Genomic DNA, 22,923 nt, shown 5'->3' with positions numbered 1-22,923 from the left:
CAATATAGGGTGAAAGAATCGCATAATCGCACTCGATGTCCCCAAAAACACTCTAGTCTACCTTTCCTGGTGGTTGGGAGGAAAAAGCTATGCCACAAATACAAGGGATTTTCTATGCAATCAATCACCTGATTCTGGCCTCAGCCTAAGCATCTGCTGTGTCTTGTTCAAACTCCGCCTAAGATTCTGTCCAATTGTTCTTGGAGGCTGTGTAAAAGCTTGCACCAAGTGGTCTTACTTTCTCAGCCTGCCATTAATTACAGGAGTGCCAACAGGCCCACCAAATTGAAAAAACTTTCATGCAACTTATGAAACAGCCATCGTGCACAACTGGGAGCAAGACTCCTTGGCCTTCTGGAGGTGAGAGACAGCTTTGGGAATCCCTGGAAAATAACCCCAAAGTCGGAGCCAATCCTGTTCTTGACGCATGTCATGGCGCTATGCTTTCATATTGTTACAGATCAGACACCTTCGGTGACCCAAAATGTGGTTGCTGTTCAGAGCATTTTGTCCGAGGAGTGTTCTGTGGATGGGATGATTGCACCGTCAGGGAGCCAAAAAAGATTCCCCTACTTTCGATTTCATACTTTCTATTATGAGCCTTCTTGTGTTCTCGTATCTGTCGCAGTGTCAGGGAGCCAAAAAAGATTCCCCTACTTTCGATTTCATACTTTCTTTTATGAGCCTTCTTGTGTTCTCGTATCTGTCGCAGGCCCTCTCTGTATTCTATCCTAATTTTTGACAATCTTTGTCTTGGAAGGGCCCATTTTGAAGCCTTGTGCATTCTGCTGCCTAAAATCTGTATTGAGATTGTTGATCAAGAGGCTAAATTGTGGATGGCTCATTGATATCTAGATTCCAGCCATGGACCAACGATGACTTTTCCTCGGTGTGTGCATGCCAGTGCTTGTGTGCGTCAGTCCTTGCAAAGAAGATGCAGCCAGTGCAATGTTTGTCTTGTGATTCTCAGTTCGTTTTGTTTGTTGCTAAAAAACAATTGCTCACCATAGTTACAAGAGTGTCAAGAAAGACTGATGGAAAAGAGAAGGAAGAAGGAAGAAGAAAAAGCATATTTGAAGAGGCTGGAAGGAGAAGACCTTCTTCTACAGGAGGAGAAAGACAAGGCAAGGCAGGAGGAAATTAAGGAAAGAAACCGAGATATGATTAAGGGGAATGAAGCACAGAAGGTGAACTTCTTTTTACTAGCAAGTCCTCTTTTGAATTATTCATTGCTGGACTGAGACACAAAAAGCAAAATCCTATTGCATTGTTTATCCTTTAGGCAAAGAAAGAAGAAGAGAGGCAAAGGCTTTTAAAGCTCGATAAAGAAATCGAAGAATTTGCTCGCAAGAAGGAGAAGATGATGGATGACAGAAAAAAGGCAGAGGCAATGAAAGTAGCATTGAAAACTCAGCAGCGAGAAGTAATTAGTGAAAAGCTGTACAAGGTAATTTACTGAACAACACCTCCATCTCCCTACCCCTCATACACCTTCCTTGGTTTTTAAAGAAATAATTTCTCATTGGGATGTATGCTTTTATGACCGATGATCAAACTAACGCTCTAAGCACTCTCATGATAGCAATTACTTGCAACAATAGTGGACACTGAACGGAAGCTGGAGCTTGAACAAAACCATAAAAGAGATTTGGATGATGAAAGAGAGCGCTTGAGGATTGAAAAAAACAAGAAAAGCTGGGAAGAATGTGACAGGTCTCGAAGAATGCAGGTAAGATTGTGTGCAAGCATTGTGTGTATACGTATGCATGTGTGTGCATGCAGGTGTTTGTTTTTCTTTTGTTTTTTATTTCACCCCGGGGTGGGGGGGGGGGGGTTCTTCCTTGAGAAGGTATAATAGATGCAATGGGTCTGATTTACAATGCGGAAAAACCCTAGACCTTCATAGTATATGCATGCAAAATTGCTTAAAGGGAGCTCATCCATGAGAGAGCCTGCCTTATGATGCATTTTAAGGGTAGTTATCTGAACATTGAACCAGAGAAGGCCATATTTCAATAAGCAACTGAGGTAAACGATGATTGCATTGAAAGTTTCACCATTGCAGCATCTGTGATAAACAGATTGTGGAAATTATTAGTTAAGGTGCCAACCTCACCAATTTTGCGCTCACGATATGGAGATCACTTATTCTGAATTTGATGGACAGAAAAGCTGCAAGACTAGGATGGGTACCAAATGTCACCAAATCTTGTATGCTTTTTTAGTTGTCGCAAGTGTAGACGGGTGAGCTTACCATCATGGGTGAAACTTTCTTTCCAGCAAGGAGACAAATAAGGTGGCAATGCTTGTTATCTGAACCAGTTTTTGATAGATCAATCTTTGTGTGATGCTCTCCAGATGAAGTGCAAGCATGAAAGAGAGATGCAAGATGCAGCAGACGAGAAGTATGAGGCTGAAAAATTGTGGGAATGTGCCTGGCAATGCAAGATGGAGTTTGAAGCTGCTGAGAGGGAGAGATTCCTCAAAAACAAAGCATTTGCAGAACACCACAAAAAGGCCATGGTTAGAATCACCACCAGCCTGTGTTAATCACATTTTAAAATACTCTCTGCAGTTAAAAGAGAATTCATGGTGCTCAACTTAATCTAATCATAAAATTAATTGTCAATAAGGTCAACTCCCTTAGGAAAAATTGCTTAAGATTATTCATGACATTTGCTTATTGGCCTAACACCTGAACTTAAGCCAAGCATTCTCCTCGTTGGAAATTGTCCACTTAAATAAAAGGAAAAAAGACCGAAATGAAGATACTTGCATAACTCTAAAGTTTTCCTACATTGTTTTGTGCTCTTTATCGAATTCCAGGGCGTTCATCGGTCGAAAGAGATCGAAGATATTGAGCATGACAAAGAAGATGAAAGAAGAGCACTTCAAAGAATGGAGGATGAAGAGATGAATGGCCTAACATTGGACGATGTTCGACTATAGAAGCCCATCACTAATGTTTGCAAATTGTTAATTTTAAGAAGCTCTTCCTCCATCTCCTCTCCCTTCCTTTCTCTTTATTTTTGTAGGTACGCATGTATGCACCCACATGAATTACACGAATACACACGCACACACAAGCACAATAGAGTAGAGGAGAAAATATTGATATGTACATTTTTTTTCCCCCTAGTGTGGGCTTGTATGAGTCTATGTGTGGGAGAACATGTCGATATGAAGTCTACACTCCACTTATTGGGCATCACTATATCATACATAGATTCTTATACCTAGTGGACATGCGTGCATGTACACAATGCTTGTGCGCGTGCACGCCCACACATGCATGAGTGCTTGGAAAAAAAACCTTTTTCCCCAAAACTTTGGCAAACCTACATTTGAGAAATAGTAGAGGTAAAATGACTAAAATTGAAGGTTATTGCTCTAAATTAAACTAAAATTTTGATTTTTGTACGTTCTCACCTTTAAATTTAAATTTTTGAGGTAAATTCCAAAATTTGCAGGTGAATTACACTAAATCTATGTTTTTTCAAGCACCGATATGCATGCACATATGAATCTAAGAAAATATCACCTTGAACTCGATCATCCATACGACCATATTACCACATGCTCCTCCATGCTTTGTATTGACATGCCACAATAACCTTTTCTATGTAGTGGGGACATATATTGGAACCTAATGTCAAGCACATTATTATTCGGTATTGGTGACACGAATTGAGAGGCCATCAAAGTTTCTCAATACCATGCATGATGGAGATATTATAGTCTTTGTTGAGATGTCGAGCTCTACACCTTGAGCTAGCATCCACTACGGGTTTTGGTCGCTTACGGCATTTACTCACTGGCGCGTTAGGTGACCGACACGGAGGATCTCTGTCAGTGATTCTACAGCTGGACTACACTTATAGTGCCAGCTTAGTACGCTTCTAGCGAGTTCACACTTAGTGACCACATGTACATATGTGCTACTTTTCAACTTTAGCACTTAGTCATTTTGTACTCTCTTTTCTGTGAAGAAGAAGAAGAAGCTTTCTATCTCTGTATGCTTTGTGCTTGTCTTGTGTAGCTCTTTTGTATCCTCATTCTTTACATAGTATCAGAGCCTGGTGCAGGCAAGAGAGGCTAAGAGAGCAAGAGCATCACAATCCCTTCGTTCGCAATCCACGAAAAATTTTAAGGGGTTTTTCGCACAAGTTTCTGAACAGGTTTCCAAAGTGCAGTATACAGAGATTTATTGTACAAGTACAGTGGTTGTATGTATGCTTGATTGTGGACACTCGTTGAGTGTAGAAAGCGTTGCAGGTTTTTGCAGGTTTTTGCAGATTGCAGCTATTTTGTCTTAGTGCTTCACGATGTCTGACGGTTTCAGTCAGATTGTTACTTAGAAGCTTGAGAAAAATAACTACTCTGCATGGAAGTTCAAAATAACAAATTTCCTAAAAGGAAAAGGTTATTGGGACTATGTAGAAGGAGACAATGAAAAGGAACCAGAGATTCCCGAGGCAAATGCTACAGTAGAACAAAGGAAAGCTTTGAGGGACTGGCAACAAAGCAAAAGCAAAGTGATGTATTGGCTTTCTATGAGCATCACAGATGGCATGATGAGCTATCTACAGGATGCTGAAATCTCCGCCATTGCATGGAGAAACTTAAGCAGAGTGTTCGAGGTGAACACCTGTTAGGAAATAAAACGTAGCTAAATAGATAATTGAGTAGATTACTTAATGGAGAGAGACAGATTTATATACACGAGATTAGAGAGAGAGAGAGAGAGAGAGAGAGAGAGAGTACACACGATATATATGGTTCACCCAATGTGAGCTACGTCCACGGGAAAGCAGTCACTCAATGGCTTTAGTACTTCAAAACAAGAAGTAGTTTACAAAAGGATTATACCCTTAATGGAGCTCCCGCCTTGCTTCACTCTCACCACCTCACACTCACCTTGTTGCATCAACTTCACACTATGAAATGTGTGTAGAAATGGCCTCTTTTTATAGGCCAAAAGGGCTGCCCTCTCTTATGAGAGACAACCATGTGTAGCCGCCCTTGTACGAATAAGTCCAAATCGGACCCTCCATGTTAGGAAATAAGACGTAGCTAAATAGATAATTGAGTAGATTACTTAATGGAGAGAAATAGATTTACATACACGAGATTATAGAGTAGAGAGAGAGAGAGAGAGAGAGAGAGAGAGAGAGAGAGAGAGTACACACGATATATGTGGTTCACCCAATGTGGGCTACGTCCACGGGAAAGCAGCCACTCAATGGCTTTAGTACTTCAAAACAAAAAGTAGTTTACAAAGGGATTATACCCTTAATGTAGCTCCCGTCTTGCTTCACTCTCACCACCTCACACTCACCTTGTTGCATCAACTTCACACTATGAAATGTGTGTAGAAATGGCCTCCTTTTATAGGCCAAAAGGGCTGTCCTCTCTTATGAGAGACAGCCATGTGTAGCCGTCCTTGTGCGAATAAGTCCAAATCGGACCCTCCAATCCGTCCATGTGTGGCCGTCCTTGAGAAGACAAGTCCGCTTTTGAATTTGGCCACCGGCCATTGAATTCGGCCACCGGCCACCGGCCATTGACTTTCGACCACCGGCCACCGGCCACCGGCCATTGACTACCGGCCACCGGCCAACCGACCGGTTGTTTTCCGACCACTTTCCGGCCACCGTCCGGCCATAATATTCCGGCGAAAAAAATAGTCTCGGGGGCCTCCATCCCCGAGGCCTTTAAAGTTGCCCCTGATTCTTGTCCGTGAAAATTTTGGTTTCCGGTGAGTGATTTTCCTTCACGCACGATGGCTTCTCCTCATAATGGGGGCCTTACAAATGTGCGCTTTTACCACAAAAAATTACAAGGGTAAATCAGGCTCCATACTTAACACTTTAATCCGTCCATGTGTGGCCGCCCTTGAGAAGACAAGTCCGCTTTTGAATTCGGCCACCGGCCACCGGCCATTGACTTCCGACCACCGACCACCGTCCATTGACTTCCGACCACCGACCACCGGCCATTGACTTCCGACCACCGGCCAACCGACCGGTTGTTTTCCGACCACTTTCCGACCGCCGTCCGGCCATAATATTCCGGCGAAAAGAATATTCCGGGGGCCTCCGCCCCCGAGGCCTTTAAAGTTGCCCCTGATTCTTGTCCGTGAAAATTTTGGTTTCCGGTGAGTGATTTTCTTTCACGCACGATGGCTTCTCCTCATAATGGGGGCCTTACAAATGTGCGCTTTTACCACAAAAAATTACAAGGGTAAATCAGGCTCCATACTTAACAATCTCCCACTTGGAGACTGATCTCTAAACCAAACCTGTGACTGCTTTCCATTCTGGCTTCTTATCCTTCAATGCCGATTGAAGATGAGCAAAAGCTCAACTTCTCCTTGTTGACCACCTTTGTAAACATGTCTGCAGGATTTTCACTTGTATGCACCTTTCCTAGCTTTAGCTGTTCCTCTTTCAAAAGAGTGCGTATGAAGTGATATCTCACCTCAATGTGCTTTGTCCTTGAATGAAAGGCTGAGTTCTTCGCAAGATGGATAGCGCTTTGGCTATCACTGTGCAAGACACAATTGTCTTGTTTAAATCCAAGTTCTTCTAAGAATCTGTGAAGCCACATAATTTCTTTGCTTGCCTCCGTCATTGCTACATACTCTGCTTCCGTGGTAGAAAGTGAAACCACTTTCTGCAGCTTTGAAGCTCAGCTTACTGCTGTGCCTCCAATCGTGAACACATAGCCAATAGTGCTCCTTCGAGTATCTTTGTCACCTGCTATATCTGCATCAGCATACCCTTCTAGAAAAATATCAGTTCCTCCAAAATACAAAGCATTTGTTGTTGTCCCTTTTAGATACCTAAGTATCCACTTCACAGCTTGCCAATGCTCTTTACCTGGGTTATCCATGAACCTACTCACAACTCCCACTGCATGTGCAATGTCTGGCCTTGTCCAGACCATAGCATACATTAGAGAACCTACCGCTGCAGCATATGGAACTTTAGACATATAGGCTATCTCCTCTTGTGTCTTTGGACACATATCCTTCGTTAGTTTAAAATGACCAGCCAAAGGTGTAGAAACTGGTTTTGCATTTTGCATTGCAAACCTTTCTAGTACCTTCTTGATGTAATCTTCTTGAGATAGCTTTATTGTCTTCTTCGTCCTGTCCCTTGATATTTTCATACCAAGTATCCTCTTTGCAGCACCTAAATCTTTCATTGAAAAAGATTTGGATAGCTGCTCTTTTAGGTCTTTGATGTCCTGCATGTTAGCACTTGCAATCAACTTGTCATCAACATACAACATTAGGATGATGAATTTCCCATCTCCCAAATTCTCCGTGTAGACGCAGTGATCCGAGTTGCATCTTGTGAATCCATGATCCAACATCCATCGATCAAACTTCAAGTACCATTGTCTTTATGCTTGCTTTAAACCATACAAGCTCTTCTTTAATCTGCAAACCATTTTCTCCTTACCTTTTACTTCATACCCCTATGGTTGAAGCATGTAGATTTTCTCCTCTAAGTCACTGTGAGGGAATGCCGTATTTACATCCATTTGCTCGAGATTTAGATCATGAGCAGCCACAAGGCTTAAGACAAGCCTAATTGAGTTCATTTTTACAACAGGAGAAAATATTTCATTGAAGTCAATACCTTTCTTTTGAGAAAAACCTTTTACCACAAACTTAGACTTGTACCTTTTCTTCCCACCTTCTTCTTCCTTTAGCTTGTACACCCATTTGTTTTGAAGTGCCCGCTTATCTTTAGGCAACTCAACCAACTCCCATGTTTGGTTGCGATGTAGTGAGTCCATCTCCACTTGCATGCTCTTCGTCCATTCTTCTTTGGATTCATGTTGCATAGCTTCTTCATATGATTCCGGCTCTCCAGAATCTGAGATCAAGAGATGGTTGAAGGAAGGAACAAACCTTTCTGGAGGTCTACTTGCTCTTGTAGATCTTCGGGGAATAGGTTGAGGCTCCTCATTTGGTTGACGTTGTTGCACATTGTCACCGTTTGCAGTCCTTGAGTCTTCACCGTCCTCAAGCTCCACGTACTCATCACCTGTTTCTTTTGTTTGTTTTCTTTCCAAATAATCTTTGTACATATTTTGTTCGTTAAAAATTACATCCCTACTCCTTAAGATTTTACCATCTTCAGGATTCCATAGGCGATACCCAAAGTCTCCTTCTCCATAGCCAATGAAGAAACACCTTTTGGACTTTGCATCTAACTTTGATCTTAGGCTTCTATCTATGTGTATGAAAGCCTTACACCCAAACACTTTGAGAAATGCATAATTCACCGGTTTACCTGTCCATGCCTCTTCTGGAACTCCCCCATCCAATGCCGTTGAGGGTGACCGATTGATTAAGTACACAGACGTACTTACAGCTTCCGCCCAAAGCTCAAGCGGTAGGCCTGCATGTAGCCGCATGCTTTGTGTTCGTTCCATGATTGTCCTGTTCATCCTTTCCGAAATCCCATTTTGTTGAGGTGTCCTTGGGGTTGTCCTTTGCCTCCGAATGCCATTGCTAGCACAAAAGCTTTCAAAAGCTTGGCTGCAATATTCGCCTCCATTGTCGGATCTGAGGCATTTAACCTTGGTACCTGTTTCATTCTCCACAAAAGCTTTCCACCTTTGACATATGGAAAATACATCGGATTTATTCTTCATGACATAAACCCATGTTTTTCTAGTTGCATCGTCTATGAATGTTACATAGTACAATGAGCCACCAAGTGATGGTGTACTTGCAGGACCCCAAACATCAGAATGAACCAACTCAAGTTTTTTATTTTTTCTTTCATTTTTTGAATTTTGAAAATTTACCCTCTTTTGTTTACCATAAACACAATCTTCACAGAACTCTAAGTCCACTTCTTTCAAACCTGGTAGAAGCTTCTTTGTTTGAAGGATTTGCATTCCTTTGGCACTCATATGCCCAAGTCGGTAGTGTCACACTGCACTGTCAACTTCTCTAGTTGCTGCACAAGCTGAAGGTTGCGTGCTAACAGTACACAAGTAAAGTGTACCGACTTTTTCACCCTTGGCAACCACCAAAGATCCCTTTGAGATCTTCCACTGTTTGTTTCCGAATGCAATGTTGTAACCTTTATCGTCCAATTGTCTTGTAGAGATCAAATTTTTGCGAAGAGAAGGAACATGCTTAACATCTTTAAGCTTCCATTCATTTCCATTAGCAGTTTTGACAGAAACTGTACCTTTGCCGACAATCTCACAAGCTTCATCATCTCCCAAGTATACATACCCAAAATTACCTTTGGTGTAGTCTTGGAAATGTTGCTTGTGTGGTGTCGCATGGAATGAAGCTCCGGAATCTACTATCTAGGAATTAGACACATTGTCTAATGAGACAATTAGAGCATCTTGCTCTACTTTACCTGCCACATTGGCCTCCGATGTTGGCTTGTTGTCTTGAGACTCTGTCTCCTTCTTCTTCTTGGACCAGCAATCCTTCTTGACGTGGCCCTTCTTGCCGCAGTTCCAACATTCAAGAACTGACTTTGTGCGTGACTTGCTCCGCCTTGAACGATCACGACCCTTTTGGTTTTTGAACCTCTCCTTAAGCCTTCCTATTGTTTCCACTGATAGTGCAGCACTTGATGATTCTCCTGTGCTTCTCCTTCGCATTTCCTCGCTTAGGAGAACACCCACAACATCATCAAACTTAAGAGTAGTTGTGCCAGAGATAGAATTACTTACAGCCATCACAAGGCTATCCCAACTATCCGGTAGAGATGATAGTATAAGGAGAGCTCGCACTTCATCATCGAAATTGATTTTCACTGATCGAAGTTGACTTATGTTTGTGTTAAAGTCATTTAGGTGTTCTGCAACTAAACCATTCTCTGCCATCTTTAGATTGAACAAACGCTTCATAAGAAATACCTTATTGGATGCCGATGGTTTCTCGTAGAAGTCGTCAAGTGACTTCATCAAGTCCTCCGTGGTCTTCATCTCCGAAACATTGAATGCCACCATTGACGCCAAGCTTAACCGGATTGTTCCCAGTGCCTTTCGATCAAGGACAATCCATGCTTCATATGCCATTGTTGCGGGCTTCTTCGCAAGACCGCCTAGTGGCAAATAGAGGTCCTTCTGGTAGAGATAGTCTTCAATCTGCATCTTCCAATGCTGGTAGTTTTTGCCGTTGAACTTCTCAATCTTGAGCTTCCCTTCCTCCGCCATAACTCCCACTCAATTCAAGGAATCCTTTCCTTGAGATAATTTAGCTACGAGCAAACCTTGCTCTGATACCAGTTGTTAGGAAATAAAACGTAGTTAAATAGATAATTGAGTAGATTACTTAATGGAGAGAGACAGATTTATATGCACGAGATTATAGAGGAGAGAGAGAGAGAGAGAGAGAGAGAGAGAGAGAGAGAGAGAGTACACACGATATACGTGGTTCACTCAATGTGGGCTACGTCCACGGGAAAGTAGCCACTCAATGGCTTTAGTACTTCAAAACAAGAAGTAGTTTATAAAGGGATTATACCTTTAATGGAGCTCCTGCCTTGCTTCACTCTCACCACCTCACACTCACCTTGTTGCATCAACTTCACACTATGAAATGTGTGTAGAAATGGCCTCCTTTTATAGGCCAAAAGGGCTGCCCTCTCTTATGAGAGACAGCCATGTGTAGCCGCCCTTGTGCGAATAAGTCCAAATCGGACCCTCCAATCCGCCCATGTGTGGCCGCCCTTGAGAAGACAAGTCCGCTTTTGAATTCGGCCACCAGCCACCGGCCATTGACTTCCGACCACCGGCCATCGGCCATTGACTACCGGCCACCGGCCAACTGACCGGTTGTTTTCCGACCACTTTCCGGCCGCTGTCCGGCCATAATATTCCGGCAAAAAGAATATTCCGAGGGCCTCCGTCCCCGAGGCCTTCAAAGTTGCCCCTGATTCTTGTCCGTGAAAATTTTGGTTTCCGGTGAGTGATTTTCCTTCACGCACGATGGCTTCTCCTCATAATGGGGGCCTTACAAATGTGCGCTTTTACCACAAAAAATTACAAGGGTAAATCAGGCTCCATACTTAACAACACCAAGGCCAGGAAGCTTCAACTAAAGTCGGAGCTAAATCAGGTTAAGAGGAACAACCTCTCAATCAATGATTATGCGTTGAAGATCAAGAGTATCATTGAGGCTCTTGGATCTATTAAAGTCTCAGTGGAAGACGATGACATTGTCCGTGCATGCTTGGATGGTCTAGGAGATGAGTATGTACATTTTAGGTCTTCCATGAATACAAAAGACGACATCTCCGTGTTCCAAGATTTGATTTCTATGCTTATTCTTGAGGAGAAGAACCTTGACACATCTTCTTCTCATGGCAGAAATAATTCTGAACAGGCCTTCTATTCTAACTCCAACAGAGGTAGAGGTAGAGGTAGAGGTCGTGGTCGAGGCCCAAGGGGTTGCAGGGGCTAATTTTTGGAAGGTCAATCAAATCAAAACAATACAGGTGGCAGGGGAAACCAGTCTCAAGGCAGGGGGAGTCAAAGAGGCTGTGGTGTAGGATCAAGCAGGCAGCAACATACTCCAGATAGCAGAGAATGTTGGACTTGTGGTGAAAGAGGTTACATGTCACGTGACTGTCCAAAGGGAAAAGCAAGTAGAAAGAGAGAATAGGGCACCTATGCATCTACTAGCAGAGATGCAGATGACAACAAAAACGAGCGCATGTTTGTTATGCAGCATGTAATGAATACAATGACTACAGAGAATTCCACCCAAGATGATGTTTGGTATGTGGATTCAGGTGCCTCTAATCACATGACGTCTCGTGGACAGTGGTTTAGAGATATGCGCAAACCAGATGTGTCAGATTATGTGCAGACAGGAGATGACATTGCTCACCCCATTGCTCATGTAAGGGACATACCTCTAAATACGAAGAGTGGGAAATCAAAGTACTTAGCAGATGTACTTCATGTCCCAAACATTACAAAGAATCTTGTTTCTGTTGGACAAATGGTTGAGCAGGGTTTGCAGGTTCGCTTCAATCCAAATGGCTGTTATGTAGAAGATTTCCAGAATGGCTGTAAGCTGATCACAGAGGGCAAATGTGTGGGCAGAATGTTTACGCTGAATGTAGACATGCCTGAGGTAAAAGCTGCATTATTTGCACAGGGCACAGGTGTTGTGGCTGATGTTGACATTTGGCACAAACGCATTGGCCATATCAATGAGCAGAGATTGCGCAGCATGCAATCAAAACAGATTGTAAAAGGTTTGCCCAAATTCAAGGTGGATGGTATGCATAAAGTGTGTGCAGCATGCCAATTTGGAAAACAGTCAAAAGGCTCATTTCCATATGAGCGCAATGTATGTAAAAAGCCACTTGAGGTGGTGCACACAGATGTTTGGGGTCCAACCGATACTGCAAGTATACATGGTTGCAGGTATTATGTTTCTTTCATCGATGACCATACAAGGAAAGTATGGGTCTACTTCATGCGTAACAAAAGTGAAGTGTTTGGTCACTTTCAAAACTTCAAAGTCATGATTGAGAAGGAGACAGATATGCAAATCAAGACATTGAGGTCAGATGGAGGGGGAGAGTACTTCTCCAATGATTTTTCAGATTTTCTGCAAATGCATGGTATACGCAGGCAGTTTACATGCAGATATACTCCACAACAGAATGGGGTCGCAGAAAGGAAAAACAGGCACATTGCAGAGGTTGCACGTGCATTGATGAATGAGAAGAACATGCCTCATCATTTCTGGGTTGAAGCCGTAAATACAGCTGTGTACATTATGAACAGGACACCTACAGCTGTGGTGCATGATGTAACACATGAGGAAAAGTTTACAGGTACAAAGCCTGATTTGGCACACTTGAAAGTGTTTGGCTGCATAGCTTACGTGCATGTACCAGATGAGTTGCCTAGGAAATTGGATCCTAAAGTAGAGAAATGTATTCTTGTGGGATATTCCCTTGAACATAAGGGGTACAGGTGCTACAATCCTACTACACGAGAATTACGAGTGAGCAGAGATGTAGTCTTTGATGAGATGAGCAACTGGTACAGTAATGCACATGGCACTATTGTGGCTGATGTAAAAGATGATGTGGTTGTACAAAATGTGAGGCCACAGTCACAGGTTTTGAGTGGACCACAAGAGTCCTCTTCTCGTGGCTCTGTTGAGAAACCATGGAATGGTAGACTACGTACGCAGGTTACTCCACCAACATGTACAGGGAATGTATAACGAAAAGGAAAGGAAAAGGTTGATGAACCTCCCTTTATGGCTGATGCATCATCACGTTTTTCACATGTAGACATGGATTCAGATGGTTCTGAACAAAGTCTTGATGAGGAATTTGGAATTCCGGCTGTCAGGACACCTAGTGTAAGGAAAGTACAAGAAGATGCTAGAGGACAAAGGAGTGACCCAAAACCGCGCAGATCTAATAGAGTCAGAAATCCAGTTCAAAAATTGACTTATGATGGGTATCTAGCGCATCACCAAGCCTACATGGCTAAGGTGATACAGGATGTGGAGCTCACATGTTTTGAGGATGTTGAAAATGTGCATTGGGATGATGCAATGAATGAAGAGATGGCTGCATTGGAAGCAAACGACACATGGGAGTTGGTGCCATTGTCAAGTGGCAAGAAAGCTATTGGCTGTAAATGGGTGTATAAAACCAAGCATAAGGCTGATGGTAACATTGAGCGTCACAAGGCAAGGCTGGTCGCAAAGGGTTATGCACAGACGTATGGCATAGACTATGAGGAGACCTTTGCTCCAGTGGCAAAGATGACGATTGTGAGAGTTGTCATAGCAGTGGCTGCATCTAGAGGATGGATTATGCATCAAATGGATGTAAAGAATGCCTTCTTGAATGGTGAGTTGCAAGAGGAAGTGTATATGGATCAGCCACCTGGTTATGTCAATCCAGGTTACCCAGATTATGTATGCAGACTTCTCAGAGCTTTGTATGGTTTGAAGCAGGGCTCTAGAGCATGGTATGACAGGATTGCCAAGTATCTTGTCAGTATTGGTTTTAGGAGAGCTCATGCTGATCATTCACTCTATGTACGTGAGAGTGATGTGGGGATTGTGGTCATTACCATATATGTAGATGACCTTATTATTGTTGGTGACAATGCTATAGAGATTGACCATGTGAAGGGTCTTCCCAAACAGGAGTTTGAAATGAAAGATTTAGGCAAGTTGCGCTACTTTCTTGGCATTGAGGTGATCAGGACTCCAGAGGGTGTATGGCTATCACAGAGACAGTATGCTTTGGACATGTTGTCAAAGTATGGTATGGCTGATTGTAAGCCAATTTCTATTCCCTTGGATGTGAATGCAAAGCTGAGTGCAGAGAAGGTTGATGTTGTTGAGGATGTCAACATGTACAGGAAGATTGTGGGTAGTCTAATCTACTTGACTATCACGAGGCCAGACTTGAGCTACACAGTAGGCTTGGAGAGTCAGTTCATGCAGCTTTCGAGGAAGCCACATTTGGATGGAGTACGACGCACACTTAGATATGTGCAAGGGACTCTTGACTACGCATTTTTCTATGCAGCAGATGCACCATTAGCATTGTATGGGTATACAGATGCAGATTGGGCAGGTAGCATTGTTGATAGGAGATCTACGAGTGGCTTCATGTTCTCTTTTGGGAGTGCTGCTGTTACTTGGAGTAGCAAAAAGCAGCCTACGGTTGCTTTATCGAGCACAGAGGCCGAGTACAGAGGTGCAGCAGTTGCGACGTGCGAGGTAGCTTGGCTACGCACATTACTTGAGGACTTGGGAGTGCAGGTGGACTAGCAGATTGTCATTCATTCTGACAACCTCAGCAGCATGCAGTTGGCTAGGAACCTAGTGTTCCATGCTAGGACCAAACACATAGAGGTCCATTACCACTACATTCGAGAGCAAGTGTTGGTGGGCGACATCGACTCGGTCTACGTCAGCACAGAGGAGCAGATAGCGGATATCTTTACCAAGGCCCTCGGAGATGAGAAGCTTCGACGTTTTCGGACTATGCTTGGACTATACGACATGCAGAGCTCGAGGGGGAGTGTTGAGATGTCGAGCTCTACACCTTGAGCTGGCATCCACTACGGGTCTTGGCCGCTTACGGCATTTACTCACTGGCGCGTTAGGTGACAGACACGGAGGATCTCTGCCAGTGATTCTACAGCTGGACTACACTTATAGTGCCAGCCTAGTACGCTTCTAGCGAGTTCACACTTAGTGACTGCATGTACATATGTGCTACTTTTCAGCTTTAGCACTTAGTCATTTTGTACTCTCTTTTCTGTGAAGAAGAAGAAGAAGCTTTCCATCTCTGTGTGCTTTGTGCTTGTTTTGTGTAGCTCTCTTGCATCCTCATTCTTTACAGTCTTGACTACCATGAACCTCGAATTTTTAAAATTGACTTTTCTTGGATGCCTTTGTTATATGCATGTAGACACATGCAAGACGTATCTACATGCATGTATCATTCAACATTGTAAGAAGTACAAGGGTTGTGATATGCATGAGCTACACTATATATATATATATATATATAAGAAGATGGCCCTAAGGATTATCATATGGTATCACATGAGTGTACAATACGGGGGTTTTATTAAAGGTGAAAAGAAAGATATCACAAAGGAGGATCCAATATATAGGGCCCACAAAGGAAATTTTGGTACGCGTAGGTGACATCTCACTAGTACTACTAGTGAATTCCTTGGGAAAGATGGTCTTACCACTTATCAAAAGAATGACATATGAATTGCTTAGACTTAACAAGGTGAAGGCTCTCGTTGGCATTCCAAAAGAAAAAAAGGAAAGAAAGTCATACGAGGCTTTTAGATGAAGTATCCTTTTTTTGGGGCAATCTAATACTTAGCAATAGCTAGTTTTATGGGATTGCATACCCACACCCGCATGTCGCAGGGGTTGAACCATAGCGGGTGCGTTTAAAGCCCCTCACCTTTGCCGGTAGGCCAACTACTCTTGACTTATATAAAGCAATCTAATGACATAGCTTCACCCTCGATTGATATAGAAGTAATCAAAATCAATTGAGGCACATAAAAACCATCTACAAACCTTTGTTGAGAAAAAATCATATAAGCCATATCGTAAGAGCAAAAATTGGCACATTGAGGCAATTCCAAATGGGGGTTTCTAATCATCAAGCAAAAAAAACCGAGTGAAGATAAATCTGAGCAAATTGATACAAGAACAACAATGGTGAAATAAAAAAATTATGCCATGCACATTACTTTCACTCCACAAATCTAACACTTAATTGACAAAAAATGAGATTTTAGAACCATATGAAACTTGAATACTCGAGACACAAGCAAGCAATCTCTTCATACTGAAAAAATATATAATTTAATTCCATGTGGCATACCTAGCCTCCTTCAAAAAATAGCCCAACAAATATTTGGTACATAGATGTTGCAAAACACAACCTCATAAGACTACAATGCTATTCAAGAACCTCCTAAAGCATGAAACAACTCCACTTTTGTAAGCGAGACAAAACAAGGGCCTAAAGCAAGCGAGAACAAGTGTATACTCTCTCTCTCTCTCTCTCTCTCTCTCTCTCTCTCTCTCTCTCTCAGCTTAGCAGTGCAACACCCTTGAGCGGCCCTCCCTTTCCTCTTGCCAGCTTGACACTAAAATGGTGGAGGAAATGAGAGAAGTAATTTGTGGATGCACCCGGTGCAACTACATTGATGACATATGTAGTGGCAATAATGAAGTGATGTGCCCAATGCATGCATGATGAGCTCAAGCATACCCAACTGCCTCATGAACATCTCAACAAGATTCTTGAGGTGTGATTTTTCTACTGCTTTTTACCAGACTTGACTAACAATTAATCCATGTTAAGGTCTGCTAAGAACACAAGAGAAGGGCCCATTCTATGAGGCTCATGTGAAGCACATAGATTTTTAGTTGTTGCTTTGCTTAGTTGTGACAAAAGCTTATTTCTAAAGTCTCCTTGACTCAAACAAATTTATAGACAACGACATTCTTTAATGGAAGCTTGCAAGTGCAAATTGGGGCTTGTTTGGATAGAGAAGACCATGAAAGGGGAAAGATCAACCCAGGAAGCATAGAAGGCTGTCAGCTCTTTTCAAAATGGTTGCATCACATTGAGAGAGTTCCTTTGGAAGGTAATACTTGTGAAGAAAAATGGATTTTTGTGCTTGAGAGAGAAATTGATAGAGTCATGGTTATAGTGGAAAATCTGAGTAAAACGGAGAACCATTTTTAGCATGTGCTTGTACAAGTAAGTTAAATTGATCGAGAGGTTAATATGTCTAGCTGTCATGGATCTGATTGTTATCTTTTGGATTTGTGAACATAGGTGCTGACATGCATGAGGTCTTAGACAATATTTTAAGTGAGAAGTCTAACATAAAAGCAAAGCGGCAAGGTATTTTGAGAAGATGTAGTTAAAGGGTTGTGGCAAGCTCCAAGTTACTAGTTACCAAAAGTTCTCATCTCGCTTAAGTTCCTTGGCAACTTGTGCAACATTGGCTTCTAAGCTACCTCTTAATTCTTTGAGACTTTTTAATTTTAAATTTAAGGATAAAATATAGCTTGAAAAGGTACCTTGTGGGGACCTCCAAAAGGCTGCTTGATTTGATCATTTTGCTTCTATAACCACTTTTTATGAGGACAATTTCTTTCCTAATGAGTAGCTTGCACCCGGCATGGCTTCTCTGTGCGTCGAGATTGACACTCCCTGTGCTTGACATCAGATGCCACCGTCGTGGATCAGCTCATACAGACACCTCCCTTGAGAGTCGACCCCCTTCCCCTCCCTCAGGCACGTTGCCCTTGCTGCCCTTTGCCTTGACAATCACACGCACCCCGTCGTACGCAGCCATGTCCGCCCAATGAACTCCAGCCATGGCGTATTTGGTTGGCCAATGAACTGGAACCTACAATGCTGCAGCTCTGCAATGGCCTATTCAACTCCTAGAGATAGTTTTATAAAAAAACAAAACGATGCATTGCATATTGTGAACCTGGTGGAACCGTTCCACGCCGGTGCGGACTGGTTTTGACAGGTATCACAAGGGAAAAGACAATGTGAGAGGATAACGAGAAAAAAAGGCTTTGGCAAAATAACCTTATTGCAGTGGTTGCCAATGCGAGCAGAAAAGGCTTCGGGAACATAACCTTCTTGCACTAGTTGCCAATGCAAGCAGAAAGGGCTTCAACTGTAGAACCTATATTGCACTAGTTGCCAATAGAAGAGGCTTTGACTCTGAGTTTTTATGCATGCAAAGCTTTAACACAAACTCTAACACTAATTAATAGCATGCTTTGTTAGCAAATAAGGCACTCGAGATGGAGCTAAATATGCACACTCTACATAGAAGGTGCTTTCCACCTTATGATACAGCATGAGCCAAAAATATTAATATGTCTTCTTTTTCTGAATATACACTCACTATCACGATGCCAAAGAGGAGGCCCAATATGGCGAGGTCTTTAGTGGCCCCATATGCTTATGTCGTTGTCTCCACTTTAAACACAATTGTGAGAACAGCCCCAACAAGGGCACCTGTAGTACTCCCAATGGGGAAAAGTGTGAATGCCAGAAAGAATACAAGAATCCAAAACACCTAGAAGGAAATGGAGTTGAGAACAACTGTTACCATATACATGTGGTAGTGATGTGTGTGAACACACTAGGACCGTCGGGGCATTTTTTCCCTCTTTATGTCAGGACAAGGGTCCTACGGGGCAAGGCCCAACCTAGGGGGTCAGGGACCTATGCCAAGGGCGTGGACTGGGGATCCGCTTAGGGCAAGAGCTAGGAGCTAAGCCTATATAAAGGGCAGTAGGGAGGAGGATCCTATGTCTCAGTTCCCAAGGCCTTACATTGGTACCAGAGCTAAGTTTAGAAAAAAAGGGCGTGGTCTTTTTTGCATGTGCATGACGCAAGAGGACGAGGCGTGAAGCCGCTCTACACAGGAGGATTGGCTACGACCACAACGTGGGCAACCCCGCTTGCGAGGAGGGAGGCGGCATCATCACCTGCCCGAAACTGGCAGATGGCGGGCTTGAACTGAGAGCAAGACCGAGCTGCACAGTTCTCGTCACTGGGTCAGGCAATTTCGAGCAGAGCCGGAGGTGGCGCTTCAATTTCTCTCTCTCGGTGGCTCTGCAGCACGCCATCACCTGTGTTGAGTTGTTTTTTCACACCCCGTGGACGCCCAACCCATTTGGAGTTAGAGGCCAAAGGCTTTTCACCATCCAAGGGACGGTACCCACAGCAGGGTACCCCCCTCCCTCCCTCTTGTGAAGCTCGGGCAAGGCTCGGCATACCGACAAGGGTCCGAAAATTTTGTCGGCAAGGCCTCTATTTTTGGTAGAGTTTCTGAAATTGCAGAATTTACAGTCATCTACAGTGCATTTGGACTCCTGTTTTTCGACGCTCCACGGGTCCTGAAGATTGGAAATTGTGGACCAAAATTTGGAAACCAACATTTGCAAGATCCTTCATCAAGTCCGCATACGGTGACTTGCAACTTGCGGGTATGCATCCGATGCCATGGAGTTTATTGGGAAGCTCGACTTTCTCGACACCTGCAATGTCATCGGCAATTTGAAGTTCCTGGGCGATTTCAACTCTTCACGAATTCTACCGTGGCTTGAAATTCACCTTCTTTACGACCGCAGGCGAAGTTAGCACGGCTCATCACCGACCTCTGTGTTCGATACGGTTACGAGTTTTTTTTTGCACTCCAAGGTACTGTTTTCTCTTTTGTTCGCACAACATGGATTCGCCATGAGTGCGGAAATTGATGATCAACACAGGTTTGACTTCGAATACTTGGCGTCTGCTTCACCTGTGGATGCCGTGTGGCTGGATACTCTCACAGAGGGTACCCATGTGGCAACCGGGATGGATGATACATACCCAGGCAGTCTATCTTTCTCTCCGCGAGTATCTACACCTCCTCCTCAGAGCGTGTTTGATATTCTGGAGGATGATAGTAACTTGCCGGATGCCAGGGAGTTCGTCACTCGACAGGACTGGCAAACTTTTGAGACACGGTTTCGCAAGCTCGCTGTACGGGTCCAAATATTGGCTACACAAGTGGACAACCTCACACGATTACTTTACAATATGCTACCAGAATCAGCTTCTCACTCGCCAGCAACCCAAGGGGTTGTGTGCCCAACAGTTATGACCAAAGAGGTCCAGCAAGTACAAGAGAAATCGGTTGTCGATACAAATTTGGTCGTGACCAACGTGGTCAGGAAGCGACTCTCACAATCAGACTTCCAACGGGCAAAGCGTCAAAAATTATGCTTTTATTGCTTAGGAACGCATAAAAAAAAGCAGTGTCCACATGTCCGACAATGCAAGCATGATGCATTAGTTGGCGATTAGACATAAACTCCAGTTTTGGTGCAGGGCACAATAGTTATATGTCTTCATATGTGCATGTGGCTTTTCAGAGTATTGTCCATTTTTTGGCATTGGGTAGTGTTATGCACCAATTTCTTTTCTGAAATAATCATTTTTGGTACAACCAGTTTCATAATCTCGGCGTATACGATCAGCCGCCGACAACATTCATAAGATGCATACAAGATCAGTGCATTAGGGTATACGTGTCACATTATGGTTTCTTGTGCACCGCCAAATGCTTGACCAATTTCACGTGAAACACGGCTTCTCAGGCGTGCTACCATAGAATTGGCGTGAAGAGCGGTGGAAACCAAGTTTACCAGTTTAAACTGTGTAAGGCACTTATGGTTTTGGTTCTCACGGTTGAGGACATCACCTTCCTCAAGGGCTTACCTGACGAGATGCAAGGCATGCTACTTAGGTGGATTCAATTCTATCGCCTCGTGAATTACGCTTCCGCTATCACGCTTGCAACTCTGTCTCGGACAGACTAGAAAAGGGATTGTTTACAAAAACACTAAACAAAACTTCGACTTATTTCACAGGCGAAGTGCCATATTAAGTCATTTTTGTAAAGTCACGACCCCATACATGGTAAGTGGGGCAAGCTGTGGCTTGTTTTTTCTCTTTCCTCTCTCGATGATAGCATTATACATGCAGATTGTTGCATGCTTATAGGATAAGCTGCCAGTCAGGCATAAGATGTCTAAGAGCACACATTCTGGGCACACACACACTAGACATTTAAGGAAAGTTCCTCAACCCAGCATGCTCTTCTTTTCGTTCTCTATCTCTCTCTCTAAGAAAAAAATGAAACTCTTCTAAGAAGCTTTTGATACATGTTTTGCTCGTGAGTCAGCTTGAGCCAAGGTGCTCTAACTCACAACTAGCACGTGGCTAAGATGCTACTCAAATTAGTCTTCATCGGTTCGTCGATTGAACACTATTTTGCATAAGGCCTATGAGTCAAACAGGCTAAGAGCCGTTGTCAGGCCAAGGGTAAGACCCAACTATTGGCATTCTTTGGGTGATTGTTTTCAAAATCTTCCCAAAGAAGTACACATCAACGTTAATGGACAAGCAAGATTCTAGTCATTACGGATGTTTAGGGTGTCATTTCTGCACTACATGTTTTCAGTGCAACACTCAAGTTGAGTTTTTGATAATCTTCAGCTCACAGTAGCTGATCTCTACAAGAAAGTATAGATGCAGCAATTAGTTGCGAGAACATGACTGTCCATAAGAGCTCGACAGTTCCCTTGTGTGGGTCCCCTGCTCTCTCTATAGCACTACGGAGTGTCTATGAACATACTGTTTTGGGGTAAAACCCGGCGGGTAATTGCTACATCACCCCATAGGCATTAAGGATCACAATTTGATCTGCATTGAGGATCACAGTTGATCTCTTCTAGTTATACTTTCAAGGAAATAATTTCGCAATCTACCACGCGATAGCGGACGAACACACTTGTCACGTTGATTCCAATCATTCTGTATACAGTTGACTATGTTGGTTATCGTTATCTGCCAGTTGAGCAGTTTCTACAAAGAGTCTTACCAAGGGGTTTGACTATGTAGATTCTAATCCAAGGGATTGGATTGCAAAGGCAACACCCAGGATTCCCAGTGCAATGCTGTTTGTTTTTTCAGGTAGGGGACGTGCTCCTCTCCATTTGAATACGGGTAAGTGAACATTACGTTCAAATCTTCAGGTACGCATCTATTGAGTTGGTGTTATTCCATTCTTAGTATGCTTTGCTTGGTTTTTCAAGACGTATAAGTATGCTTGAATGTTACAGAGTCATGCCAAGGGCATGTCGGCACAAAGTATTTCTGCCTTATGCTATTACGAACCTACTTATAGGGTTCAATTTGGCACATGGGATACACCATGGTCTAGGAACTCAAGGAGTTCGGTTTAGCCAGTGTGGAGCAATGAATGAGGGTCCCTCTCACTCTTGTCGTAGAGTGTTTAGAGTTATCTCCACACACAAGTACATCTTGTACTTGATGGATGTCGCATTTTTGGCCATCCTTATTTGAGACATATTCCACATGTGGTGAATATGAGTCTCTTGGACTGACACTGGTGCCTAATTCTTAATGATGTGTCGCGACAAAGTCCCTACGTGCTGGTCGCATCCGTTTATTAGACCATTTGGAGCACACCATATCAGGAACAATTTCAGTGGCCAGAAATTGTGGGGTACTCAGTACAGATTTGTTGTGATGACAAGTGCTGTGAAACCACCTTAACGGAGGGTTGTTTCTACATATAGCCAAGTATGCTAAGTTACTGAGAATGTCTCATGGTTGGTATCTAGGTGTGACTGATCTTCGACATTCTGTTATGGTCCAACTCTTGTTGAAAGGCTTTCACTTACGTACCGTGGAAAGTCTCGTCATGGAATTGCAGTTTGGATAAATTTGTGTTAAATGCATGCACACTAGGTGTTATGGGCCCTAGTGTTTAATA

The 22,923-nt window shown here is 43.2% G+C and overlaps 1 protein-coding gene across 2 annotated transcripts in view; it reads left to right on the top strand.

Annotated features, from left to right (window-relative positions):
• LOC147453660 (uncharacterized) overlaps positions 1–3,208 on the top strand; it is a 98,082-nt gene extending 94,874 nt beyond the window's left edge. Inside the window, exons 7-11 of one of the 2 annotated variants that reach the window (XM_086515782.1) lie at positions 1,011–1,187; positions 1,283–1,447; positions 1,583–1,729; positions 2,359–2,523; positions 2,827–3,208. In XM_086515782.1, coding sequence (XP_086371908.1) covers positions 1,011–1,187; positions 1,283–1,447; positions 1,583–1,729; positions 2,359–2,523; positions 2,827–2,949 — 777 coding nt within the window. In that variant the 3' untranslated portion in view covers positions 2,950–3,208. Of the gene's footprint in view, positions 1–1,010; positions 1,188–1,282; positions 1,448–1,582; positions 1,730–2,167; positions 2,264–2,358; positions 2,524–2,826 lie in introns of those variants that run through there. The other variant, XM_086515783.1, reaches the window with a different exon arrangement.
• The last annotated feature ends 19,715 nt before the right edge of the window (positions 3,209–22,923 follow it).

This window comes from Adiantum capillus-veneris, chromosome 7 (assembly GCF_014529385.1).
Source record: "Adiantum capillus-veneris isolate H3 chromosome 7, ASM1452938v2, whole genome shotgun sequence".
NCBI lineage: Eukaryota > Viridiplantae > Streptophyta > Polypodiopsida > Polypodiales > Pteridaceae > Adiantum > Adiantum capillus-veneris.
Note: the sequence above shows the minus strand (reverse complement) of the source record. Positions and strands in the feature narration are given on the sequence as shown.